The sequence below is a fragment of the Juglans microcarpa x Juglans regia genome, chromosome 8D (genome assembly GCF_004785595.1).
Source record: "Juglans microcarpa x Juglans regia isolate MS1-56 chromosome 8D, Jm3101_v1.0, whole genome shotgun sequence".
NCBI lineage: Eukaryota > Viridiplantae > Streptophyta > Magnoliopsida > Fagales > Juglandaceae > Juglans > Juglans microcarpa x Juglans regia.
The window spans coordinates 33,172,580-33,188,908 of NC_054608.1; the positions used below are offsets into that span (position 1 = coordinate 33,172,580).

The following is a 16,329-nucleotide window of genomic DNA, read 5'->3' on the forward strand; positions in this document are numbered from 1 at the left end:
AAAATAGATTACCAACCAAACTCAACACAAGATACATGGTACCGACATATATAAACTAAAATCACTTTAATCATCACCTATGATTAAACCAAGTTTAGTAGCAACATTGCATTTTCAAAATATAGGAAAATAAATAGCAAAACGACTATAATACCATTCGGTTTGAGCAAAAAACAGGGCATACATATTTATTTTCAACATAGGAAATTAAACACATTAAAATACAAGCTAAAACAATTTAGTGAGTTTCCAAAATCACATTAAAATCAAATGAGTCAAATTAGGGTTTTTACCTTGAGCTCTTGGCCTCTTTCAAAGCACAAGTGGAAGACCAAATAGTGAAATAGCCGTGTGGATGAAGAGTAAAAATGACAGCACTATGTTATCCTCAAAACCAAAACATCAATGGGTAGGTAAATGATGAAAATCGAAATCCATATGAAAATCATACTAGGAAATAAACCAAAAGTATATTACCTTCAAGATTTCACTATTTGGAAGATGAAATCAAGTTTTGGTTCTAAGTTTTGAGGCAAAATCGAAAATGGGTAGAGATGAGGTACACACGGCATGGAAATGGAGAAAGATGTTTTCTTCAATTGCTATGGAGTGGCACGACTTGGAGGAGATGAGAGGAACTTGCTTTTTTGAAAATGAAAAGAAAAGTGGAAGGAAAGGGATGAAGGTGGCGTCAGCCATGGCTTGCTTGGAGAGAAGATGAAGTTCTTTTTTCCTTTTTCTTCTTTGGGTGTAGACCGACGGGTATGTGGTAGAAATGACTTAGGATTAGTTTTTGTTTTGCTTTTCTCTTTTGTTGTCTTAACCAACGGGTGCAAAGAAAAGAAAAGGAATTTGATTGTTTATTTTGGAAGCCTACGGGTGCAAGGAAAAGAACTCAATGGCTTGCCTTAGAAGCCTACGGGTGCAAGGAAAAGAAAATGGATTTAATTGCTTGCTTAGGAAGCCTATGGGTGCAAGGGAGAAAATGACTCAATTGCTTTAGGCTGCGTTTGGATGTTGAACTGAGTTGATTTAAGTTGAATTAAGATGATAAAATCTTGTTAGAATATTATTTTTTAATATTATTATTATTTTTTTGAGATTTGAAAAAATTGAATTGTTTATTATATTTTGTATTGAAATTTGAAAAAGTTGTAATGATGAGTTGAGATGGATTTTGGAACCAAACAAAAGCCTAGTCAAAGTTTATCCCATAAGCTAGGGAGATGGACGGTGGAGATTGAATGTGGAGAGATATTTCCCTTACCTACCCATCCAATAGTGGAGAGAGCTTGGACCATTTATTGAATAGATAAAAATTAGAGGGCTTGAGATAAAATATTTCAAAGTCTTAAAAATCATACTCTCGATTTATTTTAATAAATCATATTTTAAAATAAAGCATACTCATTTTTAAATAAAATAATTAAAAATAATCAAAATATTTATCTCAAAATATTTAACTTAAAGAATTAATAAAATGACGTAAGGACCTACGTAATAAAACTCGGGTATTACAGTTGAAATGTGAGACCCAGCCACTAACACTCATGCACGTGGTTTACGGCTCCATAAACTGTCGCACGGAGTCACGCCTTACGTCGTTTAAGCTCACGTTCTCATTTCCATTTCCATGCAGGTTCGTTCCTCACTTTTCCTCTAGGTTTTATTTCCTTACTTCTTATAGCATATATATATATATTTGTGTTAAGCATCCTTGACCTAACTTCAGTGCCGCTACTACCTCTTCATGTTCTTCAGCCACTCTGAAAATCACCACCGTGTCCATTGCCCAGCCACCGAAGCTGCTGCCCAACGTGCCGTAACCTCCATTGCAGATTTCGGTTTCCCCTGTTTTAGATATCAAAAACAGAGCATTTCAGCCACCATCCAAGCCGCTGCAGTCACGCTCCATCGGGAGCTACACCGTGCCGTGCCCCCCACAGAAACCGCCGGCGAGGACATTCCTTCACCCCGGTCCGCCGCACACTGCCTCATCCCACGGTGAGCTCTCACCACTTCCAGTGGTGGTCCTTGCCTTTCGTTCTCTCCCTCGTCCTCTCACCGTGTGTCTCTCTCTCTTTTCTTTCTCTTGCCCTCGCAGCTAGTGACCAGGCGCCACCCTCGTCCGCCGTAGCCAGCCTCAGCTCCACGCCGTCGTGCTCCCCCATCTCTCCGTAAGTGCTTCCGCCGCACTGTGTGAAATAATAATTTTTTTTGTGTACTTATATATATATATATATAGGTAGATGTATATGTAAATTCATTTTTCTGGTGTAAATGTATATATATATATATGTGTGTGTGTATATATATGCGGAAGTAATCAATTTTCTGGTGTAAATATATATATATATATGTATATATATACGGATGTATACATAAATTATGTTAACTTAATAGTAGGAAATAATATTGTTTTGTTTTTATTTGATGTCCTCGTATAGTACGCCTCCAAGGTTAGTGTTAGGGTGTTAGCTTAATTAAGTTTATGTTATGTACTTCGGATTTGAAATCATGAGTATATTGCGTGGGTTGTAAAGTATGTTTTATTTAGGCGTAGATGCATGAATTTATTTTGTTAAATGGGTATTTTTTTTACTAGGGCTTATATTCTATTGGAATAGTTAGTAAGTAGACTGATAAATAACATTTAAAAAGAATATTTTAACATATCCTTTTAAAAGAATATCTTTGATTTATTATTATTTAAACAAAAGTATGAATTTCTAATTATAATGAATTTATTATAGTTATGTTACTTTGTATTATAAATTATAGTAAGATCTCTTTCGTAAATAAGTTAGAATTAAATGTTTAGTCAAAGTCGAATATTGATGAGTTTAGAAAGTGATGTTGGTATGGTGAGAATAATGAGAATTTTGAGTTTGAAGAATTAAAAATAGGCTATTTTAGAAGTTGTAGGCTTGAATATCGAAATACGAGATTGATTAGAGACTTATGGAAATTTACGTGATTATCTTATAGGTGACGATTAATTTTTGTTCGGCATTGTTGAGGAAATTTTCGAAAAATTAAGAAGTCCAGGTAAGCGGGGTTCCTATGCTAGATTTGCATAAAAAGAAATGAACTGAGGTTGGTTTGTAAAAATGTGCATGTTGTTTTAAAAAGAAAAAGTGAAAAAGAACCTCAGTATATGTTTTGCATTCCCTCATGAGATACGTATGAAAGAGAAAAGAAATTTTTTTTTTTACATGAAATGTGTAACCATGAGCAATATTTGACATGTTTCTGAAATATGCAAAAGAGCGAATATGATATCATTGAAATTTTTATGCATGTGATATGAAATGATTTGGATCTGTTTTTGATCAAATAGAAATGATATGAATATGTTTCGCACGTGTTTTGATATGATATGGATATGATAAAATTTTGGCATATTTATCTATTCTGAATATGGTTATGATATGATGATACTGTTCACGTGATATGGTTGGTACCACCATGATATGATATGAGTGCACCCACTTTGGAAACAAAGTGGTCTTTCCTGTGTGCACACTCGGAGCTCCGAGATTGAAAAATGGGAAGTTCACCACATGATACTGCCTGGTTTGGCCACCGGGAATAGCACAACCCTACCACGGGGGTTAAACATGGTATATGATATGATATGACAAGATGAAAATGTTCAGTTATGTTATGCCAAAGTGTTTTTGAATATGAAATGGATTCTTAAATATGAATTGTTGATTTTGAGTATGAAAAGATTGAAAAGTCAATCTGATTTTCTGATAACATGTTTTTATGAGATCTGCATATAAAAATAAAATGTCTTTGTTTCTGCATACTGAACTTTCTGAAAAGGCTCATGTTTACATACTAGTATATGTTCTCTGCTTACTGAGTTGTTGATAACTCACCCCTATCTTTATAATATGTTTCAGATAATTTTGATGCTACAGCTGAGAATCAGGAATAGGGAGTATTTGCAAGTTTTGTGGATCATAGAAGACTAAGTGCCTTAGGGTGCAATGACTTTTGGAGAATGACTTTTTGGTAGTATTGATATTTTATGTGACTTTGGTATGTTGAGTAATGAATATTTCTAGTTTTGTGGAAAAGTTATGTATAACGACGAGACACCATTGATGTGCCCTTACGTAGGAACATGGATATTTGTGTTGAATAAATAGCTTAATATGTTATGGAGACTCTGGTTTATTTTAAACGCATAATTGGAGTTGATTTTAGGTGACATGAGTTAACTCTCCGGACCCTCGGGGACGGGGCGTTACATGAAAAGCTAAGAAGCTGGATGGTTTTGAATATCTTTTGGAGTGGTGTCATCTGCATTAGTTAGGTTGCAAAGCTTTGTACAACTTTTTAGAAGTAAACTTAGAATTGGGTTGGATTCTACTTAGAAAAGCACGTGACAAATCATCATTGCTCCGTACTTGCCTCCCACCTAAGCATTCCAAACCTCCAATTTCCCAGTCCAAACTTGTGCAAACCCTACAACCTAGAAAAAAAATATCTCCTTTAGTCTTGGTTGAACTTCACTTGTTATTTTATAGTCTTCTAGTTTCATATTTGTTATGGTGTTCTTTAGAAACTTTATATGTTGATTTTTATTGTCATTCTTTAGTTCCATAGGAAGTGGCCGCTGTGAAGAGGTTTCTAGACTAAGATATTTATGGTCAATCACTTGAGGAATTCAAAAGAGAGGTACAATCTGCATTCCGTTTTCTTTGAGCTGGTGCGTTAATGAAGAAGTTGATGCATTCACGAAGACAACTTGTTGTTAGCTAGAAATTTATGGTTAGAAAGAAAAACACTTTAAATTTATATTACATTGTGATATGTTGGATGGTATTGTGTAAAACTTAAGACGTAATATCTTTTGAATAGAGAAGATATCTATCGAGGTTATTTGAATGATGTTGACATATATGCTGGTAATCAAATATAAATTTCTCCAAATCTAGCATTTTTAATTTATTAGCAAGCAATTAACTGTCATGAAAGAAACAAATATCAGGGGAAAAACAATCAAGTATGACAAAATAAGACCAAACAAAAGTGGTTTTAAACAACTATTTCTGGTGAAACAAAGTCGCCCTAATTACATTAGGGGCGGCAGGGAAAACTGCCACAAAGTAGTTCCGCCGATTTTTAACTCGTCGTATAACCATTTGCAATCGCTGCAAAAGACATGTTACGTTAGCGGCGATATTCAACCATCGTCCTTAATTGTGTTAAATATTTGCGGTGACACATATTTGCCGAAAATATTAAGTATTTCCTGCGACGCATAATCGCCGGAAATATAGTTTAGCAACGATTTTCAAAATCTTGGCAAATTTTGTACTGGCGATGATGTATCATATTTGCGGCAAGTTTAATCGCCGATAAAGGTTAATGTTTCTGTCAATTTCAAAAGTTGCCGGATCAAGTTTTACTTGGCTCTTTAGAAGCGGCGATATTTTGGCAACCTGTTTTAGCTGGAATTGAGAAATTCTGGCAATTTACTTGATTATTTGCGGCAACTTCAATCGCCAAGAATATGCTTATTTCTTGTAGTGTGTGTAGGTCTCACACATTACTTTTGAAAAAAATGAGTAAATCTGTGATCCACATAAAAAAATTATTTTTTAATAGTAAATCTCATTTTTTTTCGAAATGAGTTGCAAGGCTTACACACTCTAAAATTGTGTCTAACATTACTTTTATAAAAAATAAAGTTAATCAATAGACTTAATTCCCATTGTGAACAAAAAATATAGTCCAAACTTACAACACATGATATCTATTCAGATCATATTGGGCACACACGATTATTATTGATCCCATCAATAAGCCCTCATGCACGATAACAAAAATGAGTCGAAAACTCAAATACGTAATCAATATTGATTCAAGAAAATAATGAAGATTACCAAATAAGGCTTATTCTTCTTTACATCTACATTAATCAAGGAATGAGCCAAATCTATACTTAGCCTATTAATTTCCCCCTCTAAAGCAAAGTGGAAAATCAATCTTAACCTCATGACGACTTACCTAATTAAGCCATCATCAAGTCATGAGCTTTGATATATAACCACAAAAAAGCCGAAATGGTATATATATTTTGTAATTAAGAAGAAACCAACAATATCCCCTCACCCATGATGATCTATTCCACTTATTTTGATCATCTTCCTCCTCTAAGCATCAAAATCACTGTGAAATATTGGGGGCAGAAGTGTGTTAAGATCATTGAAGATATTACTGTCTCCTTCACAAAAAACAATAGTACCAGAGTGATCATGGGACTGATCGAAGTATGTTTGAATGCCTTCAGGAAACGATGTGCACTGTGGAAAATTAGATTGATCAGATGGCATTGATGGGTAGTCAGCCATTGATGTCATCTCCATCATTTCCCTAAACTTTGAGGACTGAAGAAGAAGCCCTAATGCCGATGTGGCAGACTTGGCTGGCTTTGGCTGATTCAACTGCAAGGTCGACGTCTGATCATCTCCTAAGTTGTATGTTTGTTGGTTGTTCATGAAGAAACTTAAACCAAGTTCTTGATTAGGGTTTGATGTCAAAGTATTAGCATCCACATTAGGGTTGATGATATCTACACAGGGATTGTATAAGTCATCGTTCAGATCATTATTAGTACTGTCAGGTTTAAGCCATTTGATATAACGACTGAGATCGAAGTTGGTGACTGCATTGAGCCCACGATATTCTATGGCTGCCATATCATATGCAGCAGCAGCTTCTTCTTGGGTAGCTACAAAAGATCAAGATATGCATCATGATGATGATGATGATCAGAAAAAGATGTAACATAATCCATATATAATTCTTTTGCATTTGTTAAAATAATCCATTTTTGCTTAAAATGGCTTATGAACTTCCTAACAAAATTTTGATTTTGATTTATTTTTTAATGTACAAACAAAAGGGACATCATGATCCTTGGTGACATCATGCATTAATATTAAAAACTATATATAAAAAAAAAAAAAAAAAACTAGAAGTATTTATTTGTCCTAAATGAACACAGTTGAAATAAACATGATGAGATGGTTTCGAAGCATGCATAATTATAAAGGAAATCGGAAAGCTTGTCTTTTTCTCTGGTAATTAGTAATTACTCGCTTGTCCATTGTGGAACTTAATTAATTCTATAATTAACTCTCAATTTTCAAATTAGGCGTATTACGTAAGTACTGCTTTTATTGCGCTTAGAAAAAACCAAAGGGGTTTTTTATGAAAACTTTGGTTTAAATTTTGGGAAATTAAGAAATATTCCGGAACAAAAAAAAGTGGTCATTTTGCAAACGCCCTAGATCAAATTTCAAAATCAGTCACGAACAAGGCGACGTCGTGTAAACTTATGTTATATATATTCTTATTTTATGAAAACTTTGGTTTAAATTTTTTAGAGTAACGATTTGCACACGTTCTAAGTATATAAGTCATGTGCAAACTTTTTGTTAAAAAAGTAAATTAAATCCTACCATAAAAATATAAAAATAAATCATTTTTTTTCCTGATAAAATCTATTTTTTTATAAAGAGTATGCACACGATTTGTACACCTAAAGCTCAGACCATTACGCATCTTTTTATTATATATATATATATATATATATATATTCTTCGTAATCATGTTAGAAAATGAAACTAGATCGAGAAAGGAGAAAATATTAATACCATATGTCCCAAGATAGAGATATTTGTTTCCAAAGACCCTGCCAATCCGAGCTTCCCATCTTCCATTGTGATGATGTCTGCCCGTGACATTAAAGAAACCGACATGTCAAATTTACAAGTATACCAAGAGAAAGATTGAGACAGTAGGAAGATCATGCTACAATATACTTGTGCAATACTTTTTAGAAGTGTTATAGTTATAAAGAGATTTAATATAAGTAAACTGATCATAAATCGATATAATTTCATGTAATACGTTAAATCTATTTTATAAAAAAAATAATTTTATAATCTTACGTATCATATTAATTAAGTAACGTAAATTTGTGAATTTTCTTTTATAAAATTCATTTGACTTATTTACAGCCGTCACGAAAAGTGGCATTAATTCAATACTATTACTCCACAAACCTATTAATTTTTAGAACAACGGTCATGGCCGGGAAGCCATCCATAATATTGTAAATCCCAAAAAGATTAATTTATATTACTTGAGGTTAAGGGCTTGTTTGGATTGAACATATTATTTAGTTGGCTAGTTTTTTTTATTAATTAGGCTAATCCATGAAAGTATAGGGAAAAGTACTACATGTCTCCTTTGAAATTTGAATTGAAATTTGGAAAATTTTAATATTTTATTATCTTAGAGATAATATATTAATTACGATCGTTTAATAAAACATGGATTTGAATAATGATCACCTTGCAACACCTCTATATTTCGAAACTCCTCGAGAAAAACCACTGCTTTTCCTGAAAGTTCAACATGATATGATGATCTAAATCAATTAAAATTGAAAATTTTGCAATATTTTTTACCCTAAAAATTGAACGGTATATATATATATTGCAGATACAAAACCTTCGTAATGATCCAATATATTCTTCTCTTGACAGACCCTCCATTTCATGCAGTTCTTTCTTGTACGTTGATAACTGCAATTGTTAATGATCATGATATATATTGATCATCAGTTTCTTCCTGGCTTAAATACTTTTCCGGCCAGTACTTTTAACATGATCAATGAAACAAATGTATATATAAGTACCGGAAAGTTGAGAATGGTTTCTTGACCCCAATATTTCAGTGCTGCTAGGTCATAAGAATGTGCTGCTGCATCTTCATCATCATAGGCACCTAAAAAATTGATCAACGTACAGCACATGAAAACATTGAAAATACAAACAAAATTGCACTCAAAGTATCTCTAAATATCCTAGTCGACATTTTTCTGCGTGATTTTGCTTTCCAAGATATTGCATGAATTAAGCAGAAGTGATCATACATACCCAGGTAGACTGCGCGTATTTGAGTAAGATCCCAACCAAATCAACGACACGCCAAAACCCAAAAGGAAAAGGAAAAAAAATACCGTCAATAGAGGCTCTTTAATTGAATATTATAAGAAAATTAAGATGTGTAGATGGATCATATTATGAACCTTGCCGTCCTTTCTTGTTCTGGGATTCATTCCAACAGTTCTTATCCCACAAATGAGCTTCATATCTGCCTGTCCAGCGATGCCTGACATGATCAATATCACGACTCAACCCAGTTCAGAAAAACAAAACGAAATTATCAAGAAAACATAAAATGATCAAGAACATGATGATGATCATAATGAAACAAATATGTATAATATGAAGTGCATGCATGCGTTCTTGATGATCACCTAGTAACCCCTCGATATATGGAGCTGCGTTGAGGAGGAGAGTCTCTTGGCACACTTCTCCTTGTTCGTTTCACCTTTTTGATGTCGTTATTGACATTATTAGTACTGCTGATGTTTGCATTGTTTCTCTGGTTTTGCAGTGATAATTTAGCCATGAAAGCTCTGAACGTAAGTCAATAAACAAGAAAGTCCGGGGGGAGGGGAGGGGAGGGGAGGGGATTTGAGTTCAAAACTCAGATATATTATCGAGTCCTCCAAAGAGAAGGTTTTTAAAAGGTGATTACAAGGAGGCCAGAGAGGCACAAGAATGCTAGGAAACTATGTGCTGGCATGTAAAGAGATAGCGGCCGGCCGGCGCATGCAGGAGGTAGTTTGTGACCGTCTTTAACCGGCTCTTATCGTCTTTTTCTTCTTGTCTTCGCCTAACTTTGTGCAGCTAGCTATCATGTGCTGTTTCAATCATATCTAGTTACAATTCTATTATCCTAATTAATCTTATAAATAAGATGACTGTTATAGACACAAAAATATTACAAAAAATAAATTCATAAATTGATATGATTTTATGGAATCCGTTAGATCTACTTTATAATAAAAGTAACTTTACAATCTAACATACCACATTAAACCACATCGGTTTATAAATTTATTTTTATATAATCACTTTGTAGTTAAAGTATTTTCATATAAATAATGTCCTAAAATTTATAGTCACTACAACAACAAATATATATATATATATATATATTTATGACGAGTTATTTACTACGAAAAATAACCATTTTCTACCAAGATGGTCATATATTTTCTTTACAAATACTTCGTTGAAAATAAATAGTTGATTTAAAAGAATCTCCTTTATTTTATTTCTCATAAAAAAACATTTTTTTGGTATATTTTATATGATCTATAAATCATTTTGAATATATATATATATATATATATATTTATTTATTTTGTTTTTAAAAAAAACTATTGAGCAATTGGCTAAACTAGCAGCATGGTTTTATCTTATAAGGGTTAACATGTACATATAGGAATCCCCACAATGTTGACTTTTCACATGGAAATATTCAACCACCTATATGTTTGATCAAGATGAAAATTGTAGGTAAACAATAATGGCCCTAGCTGCTAAAGAAAAAGGTTTTAAAGTTTTGTGTCCCTAAGAAGTACTTGAGGTTTGTTTTTAGAAAACATCTCATCTCATCTAATCATTATAACTTTTTTAACTTTCAATATAAAATAAAATAAACAATTCAACTTTTTCAAATCTCAAAATAAAAATAATATTAAAACATATATTCTAACAATATTTTATTCAACTTTTTAACTTTAATCTCAACTTATCTCATCTCATCTCCGAAAACAAACGAACCCTTAACCTCCAAACGTACGTACGAGATGGGAATTTATATATACGATCGATCCCGATCCCGATCGACTTATATGAAAATTTTTATTTATACGCGAACTTGGATATCACAGTAATTATATGATATAATTTAATTTAAAAAAAATTAAAAATTTAATTCTTATAAATCAAATCTTAACATTTAAGTTATGTGTATGATGTATTTTATATACCAACTTAAAAATAAAATAACTCCAACTTATATCATATAGTTGCATACACTCCCTCGCGATATAAAGCATGCATGATCAATCGGCAAATTTACCACCAAACCTCAATGGGGCTTATAATTAAACTGGCGTTTTAACAGTAGTACTTCTCCTCAATCAATTGATTCAACACGTGGAATATAATTTAAATGAAATAGAGTACATAGTTAATTATGATTCCGACTCGGAACCTAACTTTAATATTATGCATGTGAGATCATCACTTTCCTAGCTAAAATGTTAATTAGTTAATTAGAAGAAATAGATTTAATTCTATGTATTATGTTCTTAACAAGTAATACGTACGCTAAATTGGATGCAGGTATTGATGATAATTAAATATCTAATTAATGTTATTTTCAGGTTTAGGGTGTCCAGCCCCTAGTTTTATACCTTACGTACTGGGTACTGTACTGGCCTGATATATTTAAATATGCAGACTTATTTTTAATAGTGGGGTACTCTCCTAGCAGCTAGCTCGATATATAGGGATTGAATAATATGATCAACACAGCCCATATTGCATTCCCACAACACTCGGTGTACATGGCCGATTGATGGGGAGCCATGAGTACTAGTTGTAATATTGCCATATCAAACCAACTATTCTCAACAAAAATGACTTGATTCCTAAGTTATATAATGTTGTTGTCTTCTCTAAATTTGACAAAATCTTTTTGTACTAGATTTTGGATGGAAACTACTGATGTACCATTAGCAGGTTTGATCTGTTGTTTCAAAACTAGACAAGCATTCTACCAAATTTTCTTATTCTCTACATTTTTGCAAATAGTACAAGATTCCTTAGATCATGAAGTGGAATTATGTGATAAATGACGATATATTAGTCCGATTCTATTTTGTAAAATGGTGGGATAAGTATCCTTCTACCCAAGAAATTGTTAGCCATGTAATAAGAGACTTCTCACATACTGCTCTAGATCTCAAAAACACGAAAGAATTCCCAGCTATCATTCATGGTTTTCTTGCTCTATCTAGATACCCGATGATCCAGGCCCCTGCTTCACCTACTACTTCACAAAAAGGAAAAGCAACCGCTTCATCTTCTCCTAACAAATCCTCAAAGTCCAAAAAGAAAAGTGATGTTCTTGAAGGACTTAATAAAAATGATTTAATTTATTTGTTAAAGAAATATTTGGAAAAAGATAATTCTGATATAGCACTAAGAGTTTCTACTAGTGCTCTAACCAGCAATGAAAAAGAAGTTATTCTTGTTGAAACCACTGATGATTCATCTGATAATGATTTTTCTACTATCAAAGATATTGATATGCATGTAACGAATTTTTAAGATTTTGATTTCAAATCTGAAATTGCTAGATTCTCTTCAAAATGACCCAAACTTTTGAGTCTGACGAAAAACTGGTATTTCAGGCATACTCTTCCTGATTTACAATTTGAAGAAAAGGTTTTTCAAACTCAATTGTCTTACTCCGCTGATAAAATTCAGGAATATTAATGGATTGTTTGAACAAGAAATCCTCAATACTATGAGTAAAATGTCTTTAATTTCAAACGCTTATATTAACAATAATATCAGGCAACCTGATATTGTTATGATTTTAACTAATAGTTTTTCTGGTGTGCTTTGAAATTGGTGGGATAAACATCTCATTACTGAAGCAAAGGAAACTACTGATGACCAAAAGAAAATGGAAATAAAAGATGAATGACCTTCAAAGGCATATACTTTTATTTGATTTTATCGAAAATTATTATGTTTTTAAAAATAGTTTAAATGTTGTTAAAACTAATTTTGTCAATGAAGAAGGTAATGCTGTAATCCAATCCAGCCATCCGCCTTTAGAGATCGTACTTATTTCTCATAAAGAATCTGAAGTAACTGCTTCTCCCTTTAAAATCTCTACCACTGAGTCCAATGATCCCAAAGAAAAAAATATTTTGCAAGAAACAAAAAAGATTATTCACTAAAATAATTTTGTAAATCTTGCTCTTCAAACTATTGGACAATAGTTGGATCGGATTGAAGAAAAAGTAGAAAAAAATATTTTTGCTTCAGTCCTTATTTCGACAATTATTGAAAATCCTTTGGTTTTTCCAAAAGATCAGAGGATTGCAAAACCAATTGAAAAACCTTTGATTATTTTACTACAGGATCGGCCTTACGAAAATTACACATATGATGATATTTTCAGTATAATTAAGAAACTTGGTATTAGTATTAGTAATGATCAAAGAATGCTTCGTGAATTACTATGCCGAATTATGTTTTTAGCAAGTAAACGAGCAATTTCTTTTTTACAAAATTCTAAAGTCTCGCTATTTATATGAATGGGACGAGCTTTAGCTTGAATATTTTTTTCACAAAAATCTTTAACATAGGGTAAAGTAACATCAGAGATTAAACATTTGTTGAATTCATCAATTTTGGATTGAAGCAAATTACTAGGTGTATATATATATATATATATATATATATATATATATATATATATATATATATATTGCCTTCTTTAAGATGCATTTGGTTCAGGTCAAACTTGTATAGACCCAGTACTACAAGAAAATTATTTATTTGTAGTCAGTTATTTTCTGCCAAAATGACCATTTCGTATTAAAATGAATCTATTGTTGTCGCATATATTTTCATCGCTAATAACTCGTCATAAATGCTCATTAATTTGTACAATGCAAGAGGTTGAGCTCTATATATATGGAGTGTTTGTACAAATGAAGTACTCAATTTGAATAAAGTTCTTGAATCAATAAATCCTAGGTTCCATATGGGCCTTAGTAACACACACATATCAACAAGTGTATATTTAAATAGAATGACAAAAATGATAAATCACATATTAGTGTGTAGTGTGGAGATGATAAACTAAGAAGCATTTATATCCATTCTATATGAGCAATGCTACACAATCTCTCTAACTTCCACACATTACATTTTTTAAAATTTTTAATTTTTTTAAAAAATTGAGTTTATTCTTTTTAAACTAATTCAATTCTTCTATTCATTATTCATATATTAAATATTTGATAAAATAAAAAAATAATAAAAAAAAATGTGGTGTGTGGAAGTTGTGTGAATAGTATGAGGTTGCGTAGATTTTTTCATTCTGAGTAATGCTACTCATCATCCCGATTTCTATCATCTTTTCTAAGGAAGTGCATCCAGACCGGATTTTTTTTCGATCCGGTCCGGAACCCGGAAATCCGGGTGTATACGGGTGGTTATCCGCCCGGATTACACCCGGGCGGGTGAGAAGAATCCGGATCCGGTTATGGATCTGGTTCTGTGACCCAGTTATCCGTAACCGAGTCATTTAAAAAAAAAAAAAAAAAGGCCTCACGCTGCACTGCAAAATCGCAAAATCCCTAACTTTCGATTCTTTGAATCCCTTCTGCTTTTCCCCTTTCCGAATCTCTTCTGCCTACTCTCTTCGACGCAGGCGTCTCCTCCTTTCCGAATCCATTCTCTTCTCCTTTCCGAATCCATTTTGCCTTCTCTCTTTGACGCATAAGTCTCTTCTGCTAAATCCCTTCGTCTTTCGAAGTCCTTTGCAGTTTGCGCATTTGGGAGAGAGACGCGGAAGCTACCATCCAACATTTCTGAAGTCTAAGCTCGTAAGGTATTTTTCTCAAGCCATTCTCTACTCTGTCATCTCTCTTTCTCTACTTTGTTAGTTTCTGTAAATGATGTGTTTCGAGATTTTTAATTATGAGTGTTGGGTTTTTTTGTAAACGATGGGTGTTTTGGAATTTTTGTGTTTTAGGGTTTTATTGTATTTTTTAATGTTTCAGATAGTATAATATTTTAGCATTGGGCATTGCTTTAGTTATTATAGTTAATCATAAAGAAGGGAGGATCTTGATGGAGGCAGAAAAAAGGCAATAGCAATTAGTAATTGATTTTTAAGTAAATTGGACACTCAGTTTTAAGTGGCATGGTTCCAGGTCCACCAATTCGACCAGATCATTATCAGTTTGGATTGATACAATTTATAAAACATAAAACAACTTAAAATCCATTCAAGACCCAAGATGATAACCCATTTTGTTTGATCTTTAGACTCAAATGAAATGGAATTTGAAACCCACTCCCCCACATGTATAAAAAAAAAACTCTTTAACTTTGGAGGTCATCAGAAAAACAAGTTGGCATGTGATGTCCTTGTTAACAAGACAGACAAGTTAAGCACTTACCCATTTCTATCCTAGGACCTATGCTATATGTGAATCTTGTTTGTCTGTTTTGTTACCTAAGAATGATCTACACTGTCAACAGAAGAGATGTGGTGAGGATTGTCAAAAGGTTTGGAATTCATTGTGGTAGATACTGCATGTGCACACTTTAAATAAATTGAGAGTACATATTTAGATATGTCACCTGGGAGAGCCAAAAACAATGTTACCACTAGAGACACTAACATAAAATTTAACATGAGCTTTAAATGTTGCACCTAAGATTCAAAAATTTATGCTGCTGTTAATAGATAGACATGTAAATAGATATGTAATTTATCCATTTAACTTAATCTCTACATTTTTTTTCTGCTTAAGGTAACCCCCTTCCTTCAACTTCAGCAACTTAAGCAACATCAACTTCAACTTCAACTTCAACTTAACCCTCTCCTTAAGGTTCCCTTTATTTTTGTAATAATTTATTGTAGTACTCTGTTTGTTTGGTTTATATTATTTTTCCTTCTATATCAAACTCTTGATTTTCTTTATGAAAATTCAACTAAAAGTGACTGAAGACAATTTGTCTCAGCCTAGTATTTTGTTTCAACTTTTTAATGCTCCACTCAACACAAAAAAATTCCAGCATACCTCTTTTCCCCATTCTGTTTTATCTTCATAACCACAGCTAATGACATGGATTGCTTCTTTCAACAGAGATGCAGAACTTGCTCCATTTGGAACCCCTCCATCTTCCATTAGTGTAGAAGCTATGAAGACAGGCGATTGCCAAACTTTTTCTCAAATTTCATTAGGGGCATTAGGGAGGATTTTTCATTATCTATTATTGCAGTGTAAGGTACAGTAGAAACATATGTGATATTAGTTTACTGCAATCTACAACGAGTGAACAGGGGACCAAACCCCATACTGAAAGATTTGGGACTAATTGGGTTAGTAGAAAAGATTTGCAACTCATTGCGAATCTGAAGTCACTTCTTACCTTCAATTCCCTCCTCAATATTCTCTAGTGCATATATATGACTTGAAACCTCCCTGTTTTTCAACAGCTTTTTGTCATTGGACTTCTTTTTCTTGTTCTTCTTTCTAGATCCACAGCAGAAGCAGCACCATCTTGGCCAACAATTACATGTCTTCCCAGGAGGTTTCTTATTGATTGGGGCATC

The 16,329-nt window shown here is 32.9% G+C and overlaps 1 protein-coding gene across 1 annotated transcript; it reads right to left on the reverse strand.

The window, feature by feature from the left end:
- Positions 1 to 5,840: 5,840 nt before the first annotated feature.
- Positions 5,841 to 9,800, reverse strand: LOC121242105 (AP2-like ethylene-responsive transcription factor At1g16060). The gene is made up of 8 exons (XM_041140017.1): positions 9,353 to 9,800; positions 9,122 to 9,204; positions 8,970 to 8,978; positions 8,729 to 8,817; positions 8,542 to 8,615; positions 8,382 to 8,432; positions 7,680 to 7,756; positions 5,841 to 6,751 (listed from the first exon to the last, which is right to left on the reverse strand). Exons 1-8 carry the CDS (start codon positions 9,505 to 9,507, stop codon positions 6,174 to 6,176), a joined length of 1,116 nt encoding a protein of 371 aa, XP_040995951.1. The 5' UTR covers positions 9,508 to 9,800; the 3' UTR covers positions 5,841 to 6,173.
- Positions 9,801 to 16,329: the final 6,529 nt, after the last annotated feature.